At 46.3% G+C, this 21,638-nt stretch overlaps 1 protein-coding gene across 1 annotated transcript in view; it reads left to right on the top strand.

Moving 5' to 3' along the window:
• The window catches only part of ACAD9 (acyl-CoA dehydrogenase family member 9), a 99,601-nt gene that overhangs the window by 59,646 nt on the left and 18,317 nt on the right, over positions 1-21,638 (top strand). The window contains exons 11-13 of the mRNA XM_075006235.1: positions 3,221-3,340; positions 11,300-11,428; positions 16,879-16,958. Coding sequence (XP_074862336.1) covers positions 3,221-3,340; positions 11,300-11,428; positions 16,879-16,958 — 329 coding nt within the window. The remainder of the gene's footprint in view (positions 1-3,220; positions 3,341-11,299; positions 11,429-16,878; positions 16,959-21,638) is intronic.

Here is a 21,638-nt window from a genome sequence, read left to right as displayed (position 1 = left end):
TCCAGTGATGAGAGCGACCTTGTTACAGGCGTGCTATCATGATCCTCCAGCAGGGCAATGGCCAGCTGTACATCAGCGGAACTTGTGGAGGGTCCCTCTGGTAAGTACCCAATGGGGCGCACACCCAAGTGCATTGGGTAGTGGTACACCAGCCACCAGCCGGACACCCACACAGCCTTTATCCCTATGCTGAACACAGAACAGGTCCCCCTGGGACAGCACCACAAGCCGCACGCGCAGGGAGTTGGGTGTGTTGCTGGACCATGAAAGAATGTCTGGGAACCCCTATGGAACATTTCATACACCTATGATGCCTGTTGCTGGTGTGGCTGGTGCTTGCAGTGAGGGTGAGAGGCCCTCCAGCCACGAACCATGGACTGTCTTCCTATCCATCCTTGTAGATGTGCTGGAGGAGGGCCTGGAGACCTCTGGCACTGTGTTGCTCCACAGTCGAGAAGAGGGGGAGGGGGAATGACTCCTCGCCCCCAGAAGAGGAGCTCGTGGCTGGAGGGTGAGGAGAGAAGCAGATGCCACAGAGGCACCCTGACAGCTTGTGGATGTTGCCAAGCAGCATCTCCAACTGGACCATGGCCAGTACACCTGGCAGAGGGAGGCCTGGGCAGAGCTGGTGGGGCACCTCAGGGATGTCACTGAGGTCCTGAGGGAGAACACTGGGCTCCTCAGATAAATCCTGCCCCTCCCCCCAGGACCCCACACTGCTCATCCACCAGAGCAGGCACCCTCTTCTTCCCCGTCCCACTGACAATCCCTCTGCGCAGCCTGATGCTGCCAGACCCCCTCTCAGGCCCTACCTCCCTGTTAATCCTGCCCCTCCAGAGCCCCACTGTGGCCCCATAGCAGAGGTGGGAGGGTTACACGGGGCTGACGTGGCTCACAGCCATGCACCCTGGTGCTGGAGTAGCATGCCCCTCCCCACCCCAGGTTAAGGTCCCTGTTACCCACCCATCATATTCCCCTACTCCCCTTTCCTGGTTAAGTTCACCCCACCCCACCATCCTGTGAAGGTCCTGAATTCACCGCTGTCACAGTTGATGTTTCCGCCTCAACACTACCATAGATGTTGCCCCCCTCCAAGTTTTGGTTCCCCACTGTCCTGTATGGCTTTATTTCCTGTTCCCACCTTTCCACCAATCCCACCTACTCAGGGCAACCTTGTATATAGTTAAAACAAAAAAGCTACTTGACTGCTTTTTTGTTTTGATAGTATATAGACTAGCACGGCTATCTCTGTTACTATTGTATATAGTTACTCCTCCATTTTATAAAAAAAAATTGTACATTTATAAATCAAACAGTTTTTATTGCAACATAGATCATTATTTTTCAAACAATGCATTGTCCCCTGTTGTTAGGGGAATGGTGGGGGGATAGATGTGGGTGTGTAGTGTGGTCCTTGTGGGGGGTTGGAGTGTGTTGCCTCTGTGGGTTGACCGTAGGTGAGGGACACATACCTCCCAAAGAGCAGCCCGAATGCGAGCACCCTCACATTGAGCCTGTTGGCTTGGGATGAGGACCAGCTGTTCAAGGCCAGGACCATACTTTGCCACCCACCCTGGGGGAGCACCTCGTCCTTGCCCTCCACAATGTTGTGAAGAACACAACAGGCACCCACCACCTGGGGGACGTTCCATAGCCCCATCTCCAGGCACATTAAGAGGTATTGCTATTGGCCCTTCAGGCATCCAAAGGTCCACTCCACCACCTGGGCCCAGTTGAGGTGAGGGTTAAATGCCACCTGGAAGGGGTTAGTGTGGCTGATGTAGGGCCTCATCAGCCACGGCAGCAGGGGATAGGTGGCATCTGCCAGCATGCAGAGGGGCATGCTCACATCCCCTTCCCTCATCTCCTTACGTGGGACAAATGTCCCGGTGTCAATGCCGTGGTAGAGTCTGGAATTATGGAACACATGGGCGTCATGTGTTCGTCCTGCCTAGCCCACATAAATATCCATGAAGTGTCCCCTTGCTGTCCACCAATGCCTGTAGCACTGCCAACTGGTAGCTTTTCTGTTGATGTACATTCCTGTGTTGTGTTCTGGGGCACGGGTGGGGATATGCATCCTGTCCAAGGCACCAAAGCATTTTGGAAGGCCGAGCGCTATGAATCCCACGATGGCTGCATCCACATCCCCCACGTGGATGGTCCTGTGCAGCAGCATTGCATTGGTGGCACACATGACTTGCATGAGAGGAAAGGTGCGTGATGTGATGAGAGCTTCAGGGGGCATTCACCATACCCCGCCCACATACCCATTGCACCCCATCCCCTTCTGCCAAGGTTCACCCATTCTTTGGTTAAGACACCACCCTCCAGGTGGCTACTGCATGAGCAGAGCATGGTTGACCTCCATGATGACAGCCCCAACAGTGGCCTTGCCCAGTCCAAGCTGGTGACATATGGACTGGTAGCTGTCTGATGTGGCCAGCTTTGGGATGGTGATTGCTGCCTATTTTTCAGGGGGGAGGGCGGGCCTCATGCGGGTGTCCTCCTGAGCCAAGGCAGGGGAGAGCCAGTGTTGGAGCTCCTGAAAAGTCTGCTTGGTCATTCAAAAATTCTGCAGCCAGCAAGCATCATCCCAGTCCCCCAGCATCATCTGGTCCCACCAGTTGCTGCTGCTTTGGGGGCTCCAGAGTTGCCGGAGCACTTGCGGGGGATGCCAGCACCATCCTGGGTCAAGCAGGTCCAGACCCCAGGCATTGGGGGTCGACCACAGAAGCAGTTGGAGAATGGCAGTGACAAGCATGGAGGTGGCCAACCAAGGCATGGAGGATGCCCAACTCCAACAGAAGGAACTGCCGCTGAGCATCCGTTAGGGACAGGCCACAAAGAACTGTTAGGACCATGCAGAGGCTTGTGAAACCTCTGTGTGCCAGAGCGACTGCAGGGCTTTGGAATTTGGGAGGGCCCCATTAAGGGAGTGGCTGGCTGTGAGACCTAGAAGGGGTTGTCAGCCATGTGACCCCATCCATGCCCTTTCTTGCACAGTTCTTCCAAAAGTGCATGTACCTGTGTAGACGCTGTCTTCGAAAGAGCTGACCAGTCTTTCAAAAAAAAAAAATGTTGTGTGGGGATGATCCCTTTTGAAAGAGATATCTAGTGCAGACATAGCTATGGTGAATAACTAAGTGTTCTGACTGCTGACCTGATTATAAAGTTGTCTAAATGTATGGATGGTGAATGTTTGTTTGCTATTTGGCAGGAGAAGTTTACCCTTATGGCTCAGCAAGCGTATGTAATGGAGAGCATGGCTTATCTCACAGCAGGAATGATGGACAGGCCAGGAGTACCTGATTGTTCAGTGGAAGCAGCTATGGTTAAGGTAATTCATTTATGGAAAAAGGCAAGGCACATATATTTAACTAAAATCTCTATTTCCAATACCTTTCTTATTCAAGATGTTTGGACACCACAATGGTGGGAGAACCTGAAGAAAATAAAGAGCATGGTTTGCTTTCACTTTCTCAATCACTCCATTTTGGTGGCCCGCCAGGGCCTGACTTAAGCTGTTGTCTTCATACAAAACACTCTCATGCGGCTAATATAATTAGTTTTAATAGTCCCAGAGTTTCCAGGAGCCAGCTGCATTTTGGCATAGCTACATAAAAAAATTTCCTTGGTGTCTCTCAAATGTGGTTGATTAGTGCTGTTCTTCCACTCTCAGGCTGAGCAACAGAAGATTGAAATGTTGCTGGTGTGCCAAAGCAACTGTTCTGAGGGTTCTGGTTGAGCATGCTCTGTTAGCAAGTAAGGATGCAAACAAACAGCAGGTGTGGAATTTGGAGGTGACTGTGGACTGTGATTGTGAGAAGCCCACATTGTGACGGTGGTCAGTGAGAACGGTGTTGAGATTATTGCTCATGTGCTTTCCAAACTGGGTGTGCACTGGTTCATGCCCAGTTGTCAGAAAGCTTTTTGCCCTCGCCAATGGCCAGAGGTTTGGAGTTGCGCCCGCTGGAGTGTTACTAATATGGTGACCAATATATGCACTGTCCGACCTGCCCCCTGCTCGGTTCCTTCTTGCTGTACTGTTGGTTGCTGGAGCTCTTTCTCTCTCTCCCCATCTCTCTCTAGTCGTTGGCTGGTAGCCTTGTTTATGGTGTAAATAGTTTGTAATTAGTTGTAAATAGTTCTTAGCTGTTGATAGTTAACATTCAGTTGTTGAGTGAGCAGAGGCAAGGCGGGAGTTTCTACCCCTCTCTGTGCTGGGAATGCCTGGCTCTCCAGGTTTTAAAACTGCTCTGAATGTGGTAAGCGGATGCCCAAAAGTGATCTGCACCAGACTTGCCTGAGCTGTCTGGGTGAGGGGCATCTCGGAGACCACTGCCCCATCTGTAAAACTTTGAAATCCAGGACTCTGAAAGATAGAGTGCAGTGTCTGCAAGTCCTGCTCATGGAAGTGGCCCTGCAGCCCGATGCATCTCCAGTGGGAGCTCACAGTGGAGCCTCATCTGTGCATAGCACTCCAATGCTGTTGTCGGGGTCAACGCCGTCTGAGGGCTCTCAGTGCTATGAACAGGTGCAGGTACCTCGTGCTTCAAGGTGCCATAGGAGCCAGTCCCCGGTGCCGTGAAAGAAAAGGAGGCATGATAGGGGCCAGTCCCCACTGGGGCAAAACTCAGGATATCCCCAAGGCATCTGTTCAGCCGCTCCAGGGATTAGAGCACCAAGTACAAGTGTCAACGCTGACATAAGGAAGGAGCACACCCTCACCTAGACTGCCCTAGATGCCAGAGGCTCTTAGTGTGGGGCACTGCTTATTACAGATCACAGTGCTGGTACCATGACCACTGAAAGAAAGTGTGCCTGCGTGTGAGGTGCTGCTCAAAGTGCCGGCGCCAACACAAAGTGCCACACAGGTGCCTATTCTGTTGGCACCAGCATCCTCTTCCCTGGTGCCGGAACAGTTTCAGCAGCCCAGAGCACGGATGACAGCTCCCTTTAACGTGTCTTATTTGGTGGCATCAGCACAGGTACAGGTCCACCAGGGGTCAGTGCAGGCACCGGGACCTCTGGCCCCACCTGGGTCTTTTGTGTCAGAATCAGCATTGGAATCAGACTCCTATTACTCCAGCGTAGTGCAGTGAGAGCACAAGGACATCGTACCACAGTCGTCTCAGGCGCCGAAGCCGACACTCTGCGGATGACAGGTGGCCAACAGCTGTACAGGGAGCACTGCAGTGGCCCTTTTGTACCCCTTGGGCTTTCCATGAAACATGGGGCAGGCTGTAGAACTCCCGTCTCAGGTGCTTGGTATCCCCCAAGTGCTGCGCTCAGTGCCATCAGCATAGCTGGGCACACCCCCACCAGAACGGCCACAGGATCCCACTGGCATGTCAGAAGCTTCTCCCTTGGCACCCGCAGCACTGGTATTTTGAATGTAATCGCACCGGCATTCGCACCATCTCAGCTGCAGGTGCCTTCTACATCGGCGCCAAGGCCTCTGTCACCATCATTGCCGCCACTGTTGGGCCAGGTGCTGAGCCAGGTGTCATCCCATCAAGTTGTGTCCTTGATGCAGTCCACCCCAGTGCCAAGTGTGTTACCATTGGTGCCAGGCACCATGCCTCGTGCCACAGGCAGTACCAGGACCTCAGGTGGGCCTGCCAGTTTCACTCTTGCAAATTAATGTGTTATTTCCACCTCCTCTTTCCCACACGAGCAGTGGTGAGGCCCTCAGCGTCCATGGTCCTGAAAGATGACAGGGCTTTTCAACAGTTATGCTGGGTGGCCCAAGGCCTGGCTATCAAGGCAGAGGAGGTTTGGGATGAGGCGGACCCTGTAACGGGCATCCTATCCTCCTTAAGCCCTACAAGGGTGGTCCTGCCCATCATTAAAACAATTGGCAGTATGGCAAAAATGGTTTGGCAAACTCTGGCTTCTGCCTTGTCCACTGCACGGAGGATAGAATGATGTTATTTTGTTCCCTCCCAGGGCAATGAACACCTTTATACTCACCCTTCCACCTACTCCCTGGAGGTGGACGCAGTGAACCATAAGGGACCCTCCCCAAAGAACAGAGAACCCTCCCCAAAAGAACAGAGAACCCAAACACCCGGACCTTTATGGCAGGAAGGTTTATTCGACAGAAGTCTCACAATTGTGGATTACTAACCAGCAGGCCTGGGTTAGTAGATATGCATACAATACTGTCAGTTCCCTCTCTTGCTTTTCAGAGCTGTTTCTTCCTGAGGCCAAGCCAGAATTTATGGTAGTGGTGGAGGAAAATAAACTTCTATCCTGGGCAGCATTGCAGACGGCACAGGACACAGTCTCAGGAGTGGCTATGCATAGGGGGGCATGGCTGCAAGTGTCTGGCCTCCCATATGAGGTCCAACAGACCATACAGGACCTTCCCGTCAAAGGCCCTTCTTTATTTCCAGAAAACACTGATGAAAGGCTTCACAGCCTGAAGGACTTGAGGGCCACTGTACTCTCGCTGGGTCTTCAAACTCCATCGACCCAGCACAGGCACTTTACCCCTCAACCTCCTAATAGACAGTTCGCCCAACAGCAGAGGGCTACTAGTAGGAGGAGGAATCGTCTGTGCAGAGGGTGCCGTAGCCACCAGACTCAAGGCCAAGGTCATCAAAAACCCTCATTGGGGCCAAAATGAGCATTTTTATGGTGCAGTCAGGAGTGGCACATCAATTTCCACTGGAGTTCCAGCTCGGCCTGTGTTTTCCTTCCACCTGTCTCTTTTCTACCCTGCTTGGTGCCACGTAACTTTGGACCGGTGGGTCCTAAGAACAGTAGAAAGGGGATATGCCATCCAGTTTTCTTCATACCCCCTTCGCGCCCCCTTCCCTGTCCTCCTTCAGAGACCCATCTTGCGAGAGTATGCTCAGGCAGGTATCCAAAGGGTAGCCAAGTTAGTCTGTATCTTCAAAAACAACAAGTTCTGTGGCACCTTATAGACTAACAGATATTTTGGAGCATAAGTTTTCGTGGGCAAAGACCTGCTTTGTCAGATACATGAGATACAATCCCTCCTTCAGTGAGGGACTATAGAGGAGGTCCCATATCAGTTTCAAGGGCAGGGGTTCTGTTCCTAATATTTCCTAATTCCAAAGTCAAAAGGGGATCAAAGGCCCATACTAGACGTATAAGACCTGAACAAGATTGTAAAGGAGAGAAGGTTTTGTATGATACCAATGGGTAGTGGTTAGTGGCTCAATATCTGGATGACGGTCAGTTTCAAGTGGAGTGCTGCAAGGCTCGGTTCTGGGGCTGATGTTGTTCAACATCTTTATTAAGGACCTGGATAAGGGACTGGATTGCACCCTCAGCAGGTTTGCAGATGACACAAAACTAGGAGGAGAGGTAGATACAGAATCCAGAGTGACCTGGATAAATTGGAGGATTGGGCCAAAACAAATCTGATGCAGTTCAACAAGAAGTGTGGAGTGCACCTGCAGTGGAAGAATCCCAAGCATGGTTACAGGCTGGGAACTGACTGGCTCAGCAGCAGTATGATGGAAAGGGACCTAGGGGTTATGGTGGGTGAAAGGCTGGATATGAATAAACAGTGTGCCCTTGTAGCCAAGAAGGCTAACGGCATACTAGGGTGCATTAAGAGGAGCATTTCGAGCAGATCTAGAGAAGTAGTTATTCCCCTCTATTCAGCACTGGTGAGGCTACATTTTGAGTATTGTGTCCAGTTTTAGGGCCCCCAGTACAAAAACGATGTGGATGTACTGGAGCAGGTTCAGCGGAGGGCAACAAAAATGATTAAAGGGCTGGAGCACAAGACCTTTGAGGACAGGCTGAGGGATTTGGGCTTGTTTAGTTTACAGAATAGAAGACTTAGGGGTGATTTAATAGCAGCCTTCAACTTCCTGAAGGGAAGCTCTAAAGAGGAAGGTGAGAAACTGTTCTCAGTGGTGTCAGATGACAGAACAAGGAGTAATGGTCTGAAGTTGAAGAGGGAGAGGTGTAGGTTAGATATTAGGAAAAACTACTTCATCAGGAGGGTTATGAAGCATTGGAATGTGTTGCCTAGAGAGGTGGTGGATTCTCCATCCCTCGAGGTTTTTAAGTCCTGGCTTGACAAGGTCCTGGCTGGGATGACTTAGTGGGGTTTGATCCTGCTTGAAGCAGGAGGCTGGACTAGATGACCACCTGAGGTCTCTTCTAGCCCTATGATTCTGTGATATCCTTAAGTCTCCTCATTCCAATGCTGGAATAGGGGGATTGGTTTGCCACTCTCAACTTACAAGATGCATATTTCCACATAACAATCTACCTGTCCCACAGGATGTTTCTTTGGTTTGTGGCGGACTGGGCATTCTTATCAGTTCACAGTTCTTCCATTTGGTCTGTTCTCTGCCCCAAGGGTCTTTACGAAATGCATGGTGGTGGTGGCGGGAGCCGCCTTATGCGTGCACAGTGTACAACTGTTACCTTACCTGGATGATTGGTTGGTCAGGGAGCCCTCGAAGAATCAAGTTTTCCTCCACATGCAGCTGATCCACCAAACATTTGTCTGTCTCAGCCTCCTGGTCAGCAAGGCAAAGTCATTTTTGATTCCCACTCAGTAAATGGAGTTTGTGGGAGCCCTCCTGGATGTGGTGCATGCCAGGGCCTTCCTGTTAGTCTGTAATGTGCCACAGGACTTCCACTCTATGTGGTGTTCTACAAGGACAAGGTCAGACTGAGACCCCATCCAGGGTTCTTACCAAAGGTAATCTCCTCTTTCCATCTCAACCAGGTTATTTCTCTGCCAATATGCTATCCAAAACCTCATGTCTCTCCTAGGGAACAGAGTTTACATACCTTAGATGTTCGAAGGACTTTAGGCTTCTACATGGACAGGACCAAACCTTTTAGGAAGTCACAGCAGCTGTCTGTGACAGTGGCAGACAATGAAGGGCCTCCCACTCCTCCCAGCATATCTCCTCCTGGATAGTGACCTGCGTTAAAGACTGTTACAAGGTAGTGGGGGTTCCCCCAATCAGGGCTCGCTCTACCAGAGTGCATGCATCTTCCATGGCATATTTAGCCCATGTTCCTATCCAGGACGTCTGCAGGGTGGCCACCTAGTCCTCAATTCATATATTTATGGCCCATTACGCACTGACACAGCACACTAGGGGAGACACTGAGGTGGTCAGGGCTGTCTTACACTCCTTCTGGGGCTCCGACCCCACCTCCTAGGCATTAGCTCGTATTCGCCCAGTTTGGAATGCACATGAACAATCACTTGAAGAAGAAAAGACCTGTTCTGTAACTGGTGTTCTTCAAGATGTGTTGCTCATGTCCATTCCAAAACCCACCCACCTTCCCCACTGTTGGAGTAGCTGGCAAGGGCGGGTCGGACAGCACGTATATTGGTGGCCATATCAGTGCCGCTCCAGGGGGTACTGCTGCAACCCAATGGCTACCAGCTAGGGCAGAAAACTTTCCAGCAACTGGGCATGTGCCAGCACACACCCAGTTTGGAATGGACATGAGCAACACATCTCGAAGAACACCAACTACAGAACAGGTAACTGTTATTTTCACCATCAGGTTAAAATGTGACTGGTAAGAAACCAATGTCCTAACTTTCCTTGAAATTGACTTAAAAGCTGGAAAATTTGCAGAATATGGTTGCTCCTTAAGGTAGAGGTTGAGGGAGGGAATCAGGCCTGCCCTCTGTACTGGCTGTCCATATGTGAAAGGATACAACTCAGGACTTTACTGTTGATATTTATACAGCAGTTCATAAATTAGATTTTATAATGTTGCAAACCGCTGAGAACTGAAGGCTTTCCACTGCCTGGAGGGTCAGCCCATGTTGTGATGTGCTCAGTAATTTGCTTCCCGTCAGTGTGAATTTGGGAAGATTTTAAACCAGTGTTTCTCAACTCTTGAGGGTACACCGAGGTCTTCCAGGAGTTAGCGACTTATCTAGATATTTGCCTAGGTTTACAACAGGCTATATAAAAACACTAGTAATGTCAGTGCAGTCTAAAACAGTTGTGTCCAAAAGAAATTGAAAGGATTGCCCCATGCCCCCTGCCCCTGAGCCAGGTTGCCCCCCCGAGATTACTTACTGGAGCCACTGCTGCACAGCTGGAGTAACACTGCCACGCGGGGCCACAGGATTCTGGTGGCTTGGAGCCACCTCTGCTGCCACATGCTTGTCCCGCCATGTGGGCGGAGCGGCAGGAGGGGCGCCCCATGTGTACAGTTCTTCTGGGCTGCATTTCACCACACCACGGTGTATGGGGAGTATTGGACACGGTGGATCTAAAAGTTCATTCAGACAATGATTTGTTTCTACTGCTTCATATGCATTTTGCTGAAAGGTAAGTACAGTATTTCTGTTCCAATTCATTTATTTGATAATAAGATGGTAGAAAGTCAGTAAGGTTTCATTCGTAGTCTTCTCTGATATTTTTGCATGTTTTTGTGAGTAAGTAATTTTAAAATGAGCTATAGCTTGGTGGTACGCCATACAAATCTGACTCCTGAAAAGCATTCAGAAATCTGGAAAGGTTGAATGGCACTTGTTTCAAGACCTCAAATTACCTTACGACCATTATTTCTCAACTGGTGATACATGTACCCTTAGGGGTATGTGAGAGAAGTCTGGGGGTACTAATATTTTTGTTTTGAAAAGGGGGTACTTTATAAAAAAAAAAAAAAAGTTGAGAAACACTGATTTAAACTTAAGTGGCCTGCTTCATTCTTTTCCAGTTCATTAATCTGAATCCCCATGGAGCTTGCAGAGGAGTTTTCATGTGTCCTGTGAGAAAGGAGAAGCATGTCACAAAGTCAGTCTTCTTTTTAAAAGGCTGAAAGAGATTCAATTGATGGTTTTGGGCAATAATCTACTGTTGCATTTTGAGATTTTTGGATGGAAGGTGCTGTAGAAATGTCTATCTTTCTACCGTGTTAATACAAATAGCCATTTTCTTGAGGCAACTCCAGTCCTCTAGCGTAGAATAAATCTCTAAAACATGCTGGAAGTTATTCAGTTGGCTTCTGTTCCTCTATTCTAATAGAGAATTAGCATGTTGCTTTTGTGGTGTGGAATTGGGGTTTAAACACTAATTTTTATCAACCAGTGCACTTTCTATGTACCATAACCAGCTCAATCATAGACAATTTTAAAATTCTTAGGATGAAAGGGACTGAAATGTATTTTGAAAGATTTTTATATGAACAATTTATCCTAATTCGTTCTTAGTGTTATCCTTCTCTTTGACATAGGATATAAGAACAAAGTGACAAACCTTCTGCTTAATGTTGACATCCACTGTAGCAGTAAATAAAGTGACTGTGCTTTTGACAGGTGTTTAGTTCTGAAGGTGCTTGGACTTGTGTAAGTGAAGCTTTACAAGTTCTTGGAGGCCTTGGTTATATGAAAGATTACCCCTATGAACGTTATCTCCGGGACAGCAGAATCCTTTTGATTTTTGAGGCAAGTACGAGTGCACATTTCTCCTGATATAAATCAGACCTACTTCACCTTCCGAGTATTCTTGGCACAAATTTGAAACTAAATGTCCATTCTGAAAGAATGCTATATAGAACTCGTTTCAGTGACTCATGTTGTTGTCCTTCATTTGCAGTTTGTTTTCTGTTCATTTGGAATAATGTTGAAATTATGTTTTGCCATTAAAAAATGTTCCTTCCAGGTGCATATTGTGAAAGAACAGCAGCATGTTAACTCTTTAAGACCTTAATTGGTGTGAAGTCTTATACTGTGGAGCAAGAGAATTTTCACACTCTTGTCCCTCCAATCTTATTCTTTGTGATGAATCTGTGCTTAACAAATGGGACAGATTTGGTGGTAAGAACTCTAGAAAATTACTCAAGTGTTTCAGAATGCATGGCTGTCAGTTTCTGCGTTTGGAAATGCTTTCTCTACAGGAATTGTTTGACTCGAACAGAAGTGTTTTTTCAAAGATCCTTTATTGGAGCAGAAGTATAGGTAAACGTAGCTTATCTTGTGAAGATTCATCACAGGCTTCTTACAAGTTTGTTTTTTTTTTTTAAATAAAAAGAGGAAATTTGCGTAAGATTCACCTGAGACCACCAAGCCGATGGCAGTTTTAGAGTGCTGGTGATTTTTTAAAATCAGATTCTGTTGACTGTTTCATAACTGGTTCCTCCGTAATTATTGCCTCAGTTTTGTGTTTTCACTCAGGTTTTCAGCAGAATTTTTTTTTTCCTCAGATGAGTCATTGTATCTAGAGGACAGTTCTCGCTTTAATTATAACAGGACATCAAAAGTCCTATGCCACAACAAAAATTGTCCTATATTATCAGGCCACTGGCATTCACCTAGTTCTACTACACCTATGCTGGATTTTTATTTGGTTGTACTAATTCAGCAAGCTCGACATATGGTTAGTGAGTGAAACGAATATACTGAGCAACTGAAAGTTGGTGTTCCAAAGTAAAGGGTAGATCTGGCAGATAATTCCTCCAGATTGAAGGGTTTTTTTTCCCCTGATTTAGCCCAAATACAGGAGGACTTTCCTTTCAAATTTATGGGAAGTCTGAGTCAAATTTCATCTCTTGATTTCTATCCAGTCTTCTCTGCTGATCTTGATACTTGGGTAAGTTCCTCTGTTGTTACTTGATGAAGACAAAGCACTAACCTTGTTGATATTTTCCCTGTTTTATAAGGGCCTTACTTAGTCACTGGCGTCAGTTGTTCCTTTTTCCAGCAGCAGGGATACACAGTATTTTGCCAGCTGGAAACAGAAGTCTGTGGAGAAGGAAAGGCCTGGTTGGTCCTTCCCATCCTAGCAAAAAAAAAAATTAGTCTAGAAGTGTTACAGCATGTACTTGTGGAATAGTCATTCTTACTGAATAAACCCTTTCTTCTGAATTTGCAACAGCTGGGATTATCAGACATTGGTATCCACCTCATATCTCCAATATATTATCCCATCTCCATCAATCTTCCTTGTTTCTGGATTTTGTCTACAGTTGTAAGAACAATCACATAATGGATTCTTTGGCATGAAACTTTTTAAGATCAGCTCCACTCTTTATTCTGCTTCTACTTGTCAAGTAGGCATCTGTGGTTAGTTAAAATAATTCTCCTTTGAGTGTTCCCTGTGCGTACTCCACATAGGCGTTGGCGCATCCCTGTGCTGTAGATGGGAAGCTTGGCAGAGCAGTCTCTCCCCCCCCGCAAACTCACCCGTCACGTGCTGCGCGTACATAGGAGCCAGCAGGTGATATCACCTCACTAAAGACAGTGCATGGCACAGCTCTCCTCCGTTCCTTTTCGACCAGCCTCGGCTGTGGATGGATGCAAAGCAGCTCTTTTCTCCTGACTAAAAGAACTAGGAATTTTCACTTAGCCTTCCTCCTTTCCCTCATTATTATTATTATTAGTTATTTTTAAATCATTTTTATCTTTTCAGAAAAAGAAAAGAAGGCGGCAGGTTTTTTTCCTTAGAGACAGCCCATTTTTTTTCTTTAATGCCTGAATCTGCAAAGAACTGTGATGCCTGTGGAGGTGCTGTGCCCATGTTTGAAGGGCATGCCTCATTCCTCGAGTGCTTGGCTGAATACCACAGCATTTCTAAGTGTCCCCATTGCCAGCAAGGGCATGGAAGGAACGTGAAACGCTGTTAAAAGTCCCTGTCATTTAGGGACTTGCTGAACGACGTGTGGGTGCAGCAAAACCCCTGAGACAGGGTAGCTACATTGCCCTGAAGAGGCTCCCAGGCTGTGACAGCTTCACCGAATCACTCTTAGTTACCAGGAGCCTCACGTTCTCCGGTTCCACCCATGTCGGATACCATCGAGATGCAGGTGCTCCTCAGCAAGGAGAGCTGAGGGAGAGACCAGACAACCCACGCTAATGGGCACCTCTGAAGCATTTGCTCCTGAGAAGCAACATATGTCTCCACCGGTGCTGTGTTTCCCGGTGCCATCAGTATCCAGTGCCATGAGGAAACTCAGGTCCACCTCAGCCAGAAGAAATGATGCAGAGACCAAGCGAGCTACATCAGTTGGTGCTATTGAGGCATCAGCTTTGGAAAAGCTACATATGCCTCCACTGGCAGCTCCTACCACCTCTGCCTTTGTGCCAGAACAACTGGCTCCATTTTTTTCTCTTTTCACTTAGGACCCTGTCAATCCCTTCCCCTCCCCTGCCCTCCCCTTCCCCTGCTCTTTCTGTTTTACATCTGGCTTATAGGAGCTCCTGCTGCCCATATATTTTACAGCTCTTGCCTGCCTATTTTACCAGGCTAGAGCCTTTTTATTTGCCTGAAGAGGAAGTCCCTGAGGACAAGGGATGTTTTTAAGTGAGCCCTATTTTGTCTCAGCGTTTTACACATTACAGCAGTTTTATTTTTTCTCTCAAACGCTGTTTTCTTCCAGACTCCCAGCTGCACCTCCGACAAGCATTTTATCACTGCTGATCCTCCAACACCCACAAAACAATGTGCTCCCACCAAACTGAGCTTGTTTCATGGCTCCAGAACTGGTGCTCCACTCTGTACAAAGCATTGAGTGCAGCCAGCATCTCCCTGTTCATCCTCTCCAGTGTCTCACATTCGTATATGTCTGTGTCCTCCTCAGAGCCTTCATCGCCCTCACAGCTGCTTTGTCTCTGCATATACTGCAGCACATTATGAGGTGCTCAAAATACTTGCCACAATAGCGTTAAGCTGTATGGGTTTCATGCTAGCCTTGCAATGGTGTCTGTGCAGATACGAAAAAAGGGTAAAAGGCAACCACAAAAAGCGTTTTCGCGGAGGGGAAGGAGAGAAGTGCACTATGACATGCTGACAACACAACTACTCGTGGCACATTTTTCTTCTGTCTGACACTGGGACAGAAATCCACAATGAACAGGAAGGCAAGAACTGGGATAGGTATTCACAGTACATTGCTGACAAAGTCAAAGCCGGCAGCGCTAATGGGGACACACTGTCGACTTTATGTGCTAATGTGGACGTGTACCTTTGACTTCATAAAATCAGGTGCTAGAAAATTGACCTCAGCAAATTCCACCGAATTTCTTAGTTTAGACATACCCTGAGTCACCTCTTTTCTAAGCTGACAAGTGCCAGTCTTTTCAGTCTCTATTCATAAAAACATCACACTGCAGCAAGCAGAATTTAAGCCTGCATAGAGAAACCCTATTGAATTTTAAGTCCAATGTGTTAACCACTTGGCCAGCACAGCTGGATGAATTGCACAGAGAGAAGGCTTCAGAATTTTTCTCATCCTCGATACACAATCTTGAGCATGGCAAATAGTTGCCAGAAATACAGAGAACAAATTCCTATAATGAGAAGGATAGGGATTCAGTGGCCTCTAATCAGAAAGAAAACATCTCTACTTTCTGCTACCTGTATAAAGCGCAACTCTCTACCATATATGCTTTCCTTTATTAAAAATTCAAAAGAACAAAACTATAGTTGAGTCCTAAACTTTGGGGAAAATGGATATTGTAGCTAACAGTGCTTCAGAGAACAACTACAAGTAAGTAAATTTCTGTGTGTGTAAGGTAGAAAGGTCACTAGTGTAAAGTAACTCAATATCCATTTTTCTATTAGCCAACAGTAGAGTATGGTGAAGGATGAGTAAAGTGTGATGAGAATTTTTTGAAAATATATAGTATATAGCCTTATTTTATGCTACCAAAATCTTATGTTCCCAAAGATGTTCGTAATGGTATGTTCTCAGACCTTTAATGCTCAGAATCACTCCTTCTAAATTGTTTTTCTAACTGGAAAGCATGATTACTAGAATAAAGGTGGCTACTTGACCAGCATAAAGATATTTGATTTTTTTTCCTTATATTCTTTTTATCAAACTTTTTCCAATGTTATGATTTTGTGGGGACTAGAACAAGTGGACAATTGTACTATTGGATTGTACTGTAGGCAAGGATGGAATGCTTATGTTTATGTCAGCATTATAATTCACTTGCATGTTCTTTCAAGGAAAAATCCTAACATGTTGTGGCTGTGATAACATTCAGCTCTCCAAGGCCTGGCTAGAAAAATGATTTTCCAATTTGCATATAATGTGCAAATACATTTAGTACAGGATACATTCATATGTTTATTTCCTTTTGAACTTAGTTTCTAAAAATGCAACTGTAAAGGAGGAAAGTGTATCTAAATTAAAATGGACTTCCAGAGTATTCAAATAAAACTAACTCTCGTGGGAGCAAAATGGTGATATTTTTTAAGTGCTCTAACACTTACTTTGTAGACCAAATATTTCTGGTGTTTAGTGATATTGTTGACCTTTACTGAAGTCTGCAGTATTTACTTCTCTAAGCAAGGAGGAACAAATTAGTCACAGAGCATCCGGGACACTTTGGATGTGTTGAACGAGTTTTGTATCTCGTCAGATTAAAAATAGCTAAATGCTTCAAAGAAAGAGGCTCCAGAATTCATTTATTCTTACGTTCATTGCTTAAAAGATCAAGTGCAATAATCATTATTGAAAGATGAAACTAGCCATCTAATTTAGCCGCAGTGGGCAGATAAATATTCTCGATTACTTGAGGCTATTGTAAGCTAGAATGCCATGCAATATGCAAGTTAAAAAAGCATATGTGTTAGCTAAACAACGTACATTCAGAATTATAAATCTAATTCTCATGTTTTAATTCATGCATTATTGAGTCTTTTTTAAAGTGTTTTGTCTGCCAGCAATAGTGAGGATGTTCTTTATTTTTGATAGTTGACCAAAGACGGGTTCATCCTAAAATGAATTTTAATTCTTAAAAGTAATATGGAAAAGGAATACATTATGCCATACATATAAACATTAAGAACTATTTAAATTATTATTAAAGCAAATATATTAATAGTATATGTAGACTTATGAAATATAGGACACCTTGTATTGACTACATTTATATCATGTCTCTTATAGGGAACAAATGAAATTCTGCGGATGTATATTGCATTGACGGGTATGCAATATGCAGGCAAAATCTTAACTGAAAAAATTAAGTAAGTTCTTAATTGTTTCTAGTAATATTCACTTATCTCAGATACGTAAAACACAATTGATATTCAGTACATTAGATCAGAGATATTGCCAGCAATAGAATGTTTTGATACCTTTCAAAATTTTGTAAAAGGCATTTCAACTGTTGATGTTTAGGCAACATTTTGTACATTTCGGAATTTTAGGTGGCTGTTTTATTTTATTACTTTAAAATGCTGACTGAAATCTCTACATGTCTTTCTAGTCTACATGACCAGGCTAGACTAAAAGTCTGTCTCTTTAGTTTCTTTCAGTCATCCACTTAGTAATGTAACTTTTCTGTCCAGAAATTAAATGAATGGCTGTTGTTCTATACTAAGTCATACTAGGGAGCCTTGTTTTAGGCCAGGTGTAGGATCCTCAATTCAGTAAGAGTGCTTGGGTTTCTAGATGTTTATGCTCTTTTTAATGTTCCTTATAATTTTTTCCACTCGTGTGGAGTAAATTTTTTATGTACTGAAGCATGTGTGCATGAGCACCACAAGTAGAAATGCATGCTGCTGGCTGTGGGTACTCTGCTAATCTCTTTAGGGTGGCTGCCTAAGTCCCCCTCTTACAGGAAACATGGCTCTATCCTACTTTCTGAACAAATAAAAATCTACCGTAAATGTTGCCAGTTACCCAAAGTCTATGCTTGACTTCTGTTAACCTCATCTTTTGCAAACCAATCAAGTTTTCGTTTCTTTTCCTGAATCTTAACACCCAAACCCTTCTTTGTTACCTTCTGAGGCTGCATCTCCACTATGAGATAAATTTGATTTTTAATAATATTGAGGTTAAATAATCAAATTTATGAATTCTAATTGTCTCCAAAGCTTCTTGAAATTTGACTCACCTTTTTTCCGTGTTGAGTCTCCGCGTCCTTATTGCCCTGTGCAAGTTCAACAGCCTCAGCGGTGCATTGTGGGTACCTATCCCACAGTGCCTAAGCCCCGGTTGCTTTTGGGTGTTTCATGTTTGAATCTCAGAATTCCAAGCACTGTACCAGACTTCATAGTATCCGTAATGGTGTGAAAACCGAACTGAAGATTGTGCCATTTGCTGCTGCGGCATTCCAGCGCAAGCATGGATCTCCAAATGCTCCAGCCCATAGCACACATCATTTCGGCAACCACAGTGGCTGTCATGCAATTTTTCCTTAAATTAAAAACCTCAGTGACTGTTGGTATCATAATGGTGTTGATGATGATAAGTGTTTCGAAAGAGCAAATCTTCCAGCTGCAGTCCAAGAACCTACAGCTGCTGGCTGCCATGAATGCATTGCTAATAGTGGAGTGGCAGTTTTGGACTCATGAGACAAGCACATACTGGTGACACCACATTGTTTTGGAGTCCTGGGATGACCAGCAGTGGTTGCAGAATTTTCGCATGCACAAGTCCACTTCTTTGGAACTTTGTGATGTGCTGGCGCCTGCCCTGAAGCACAGCAACACAAAAATGAGACCAGCTTTAACAGTTCAGAAGTGAGTGGCCATTTCTCTGTGGAAATTTGCAATGCCTGACAGTTACCAGTCAGTGGCAAATCAGTTCGGGATGGGCATGTCTGCAGTGGGGTCTGCGGTGGCAGAGGTGGCTCATGCAATCTCTCGGTGTCTCTTCAGGAAGACTATGACCCTGGGAGATGCACAAGCAATAGTGGATGGCTTTGTTGCCCAGGGGTTTCCTAACTGCAGTGAGGCAATAGATGGCACGCACATCTCCATCACGGCCACGGCCGACCTGCCCTCTGAATATATAAACCCAAAGGGGTACTTCCTCATAGTGTTGCAGGGGTTGGTAGATCACAAAGGTTGTTTTACCAACATCAACATTGGCTGCTCAGGGAGGGTTCACGACGTGTGCATATTCTGAAATTCTGGGCTGTACTGGAAGCTCCTGGATGGAATGTTTTTCCCCAGTCAGAAAATCAAGACTGGTGACATGGAGATGCCTATTGTTATTGGGTGACCCAGCTTACCCTCTGCTGCCTTGCCTTGTGAAGCCCTGCACAGGAACCCTGGACTCCAGCAAGGAAAACTTTAATCACAGACTCAGCAGGTGCAGAATGGTGGTGGAATACGCCTTTGGCCATTTAAAAGTGAGGTTCAGATATTTATTGACATGTTTGGACCTTTCTGAAGGTAATGTCCCCACCATGATTACAGTGTGCACTATTTTACTCAGCATATGTGAATCCAGGTGGGAGACTTTCCTGTCAATCTGGAATTCCGAAGCTGAGGCCATAGGCAGGGCTTACTCACCACAACCTACACAACCATCCCCCAGTAACCATGCTGAGGCAGCAGCAATAAAAGACGCTTTAAAAATAGCTTCACAAATGATCTGTAATGCACACGCTACTCACGTATTTCTCTGACATAATGCCAATAAATCATACCATGCCTTAATGAATGAATGCTTTTACTTGGTGAGGGAAGGGGTTAAGTTGCAGTAAGTAGAATGCATGTGGCGAGCAGCTGTGCCTTCAGCCCTCCCCCAAACCGCCTGGTTCCCTCAGCTGTGCATCTTCTGCAGAGCAGGGAGTGTCAGTGGGCAACTGTGCCTTCAGCCTTCGCCCATCCTCCTGGTTTGATTTGTTTTTCGCCACCACTACTGCACACCATGAAATCACACGGAGCTCAAGGGAATGATTTTATTTTTGTGGGAGGAGAGATGTAAGTGGCAGAGAAAAGAAGCCTTCTCAAGGGTGCTTGAATAGACTTTTGGAGTGGCCGTTGGGGCTGAAGTGGCAGGCTATTCATGTGCTCCCTCCCCGTGTGCAAGGACTGAGACAGGAGGGGAATGGGCGACCTCTCCACAGGGGACTCCGACCAGCAGGTATTGGCTGGTGCATTCCTGGGTTGGGAGTGCCTCTGCAGCTGCAGCAGAGAGCACAGGACGTCTGTTTGGTCTGTAACTGCCGTTACGAGCTTTGCCGTGGCCTCAATCAGCTTTGCCAGTTGTTGCTGCTGGAGGTCAATTCTCTGGTTAAACTCTGCTTGACTGTGTTGCCACTGAGCTGTACTATAACACCGCTGAGTAGCATCCTTTGTCAGCTGGGTGTGCTCTGCCTCAGTCTTTTCCATATGCTGCAAGATAAGATCTTCTTTATATTATTTTGTCCATGGCTCTTCTGTGCTATGTTGGGCGTTAGCTCTGTAAAGTGAAGGTCAAAATTAAGATACAATTCACATAATGTGCTTTGAAGTGCCATGAATGGATCTCTGTGTCTGCTATCAGCGAAAGTTTACTTCTGAAGGGCATTCATGCCTTATTAAGGATGGGACACTAAGTGTGCCTTTCACAATATGTCATTTGCCATCACTTATCCAGCACGTCTTTGTGGATGTGGTAAGCTATAAGCAATTGTCTGCTTTTCAGGGGAAGGGGAGGTCTGCAAAGCAGGGGAAGCCACTGCGTCTCCTGGCCAGGTGTCCTGGGGGTGTCCTGTGTCAGGGGAAAAAACACTTTTGGCTGTTCCTGGAGCAGTCCTCCCCAGTGATCAAGCGGCATATAGGGGATGATGAGGAAGGGTTCAGTTACAGCCACATGGATGGCTGCACGGGAGTGGGTGCAGGAGGTGTTCGATGTACAATAGAAATAATGTAAAGGAAAAAAAAATCCAAAGAGGGTGCGTGTTAAGGGACATGGGAGGGGAAAAGCACAGCAGAGCCCTGCAGCTGCGGAAGTTTCCTGAAAACTGAAAACAAAAAATATGCTGCTTGGAAAGGGACATGTGATGGGGGAAATGCCCAGCAGAGCCTGGCAGCCATGTGGCACTGGGGAGTCCTGAAAAATCACAAGAAATGCTGGGTGAAAGGGGTATGGGAGGGGAAATGCCCAACAGCTCTGGGGCACAGAGGGATTTCTAAAAAATGAAAAGAAATGCTGGGGAAAACGGATGTTGAGGGAAGCACTGTGAGGTGGGGAACGGAGCATCTGCCGGCTGCTGCAGGCAAACATAAAGGGGCAGGAAGTACGTTTAAATAAAAAAGACGCAAATTCCTGTGCTTCTACAGATTGCCAAAGAAGACATCACACTTGTAAAACTAACAGATATGGAGAAAGAACAGCTGCTCCTGCTGTGTGACGAAAAGCCTGCAAAATGTTAAATGCTGTGTGGCACTGTGACACCAGATCGCTATCTGGTTGCCTTGCATGGCGAGATGTGCAACTGTAGAAGCAGCAATAAGTCAGGCCTGCCCAAGAACCTCATGAAAAAACATGCAAGAGTGCCTGGATGAAGTCTTCAAGGAAATTTCCAAAACAGAGAAGCACTCTACCCCAAGAAACATTAACATGCTGTTCTGAGGGACACAGAACCATAGCAAACTTGTAACCATACACAACCCTATCGCTGTACCCACCCTCAACCTGCTTCTGGTATGCAGAATAAATATTAACCCAAAGTGCTTGGGGACCGGTGTGGATCGGCCTGGCGTGGAGGGGAATGCTTTTGGAGGGGCCTGCCATTGAGGGGGACCAATTCCAGGTCTATGGTGAAGAGCACTGGGCTGTCTGGCACAACTTCCTCTGCCTCCTGTTAATTGTCCGTTTTCTCCTCTTCCTCCAGGCCACCCAGCTCCTCCGGGCTCATGCCAAACTCCATATCAGGGCCTCCACAATTGTCATAATTCAGACCGGGCTCCATGGTGGTGTCGCTC

Source organism: Carettochelys insculpta, chromosome 11, assembly GCF_033958435.1.
Source record: "Carettochelys insculpta isolate YL-2023 chromosome 11, ASM3395843v1, whole genome shotgun sequence".
Classification (NCBI taxonomy): domain Eukaryota; kingdom Metazoa; phylum Chordata; order Testudines; family Carettochelyidae; genus Carettochelys; species Carettochelys insculpta.
Note: the sequence above shows the minus strand (reverse complement) of the source record. Positions and strands in the feature narration are given on the sequence as shown.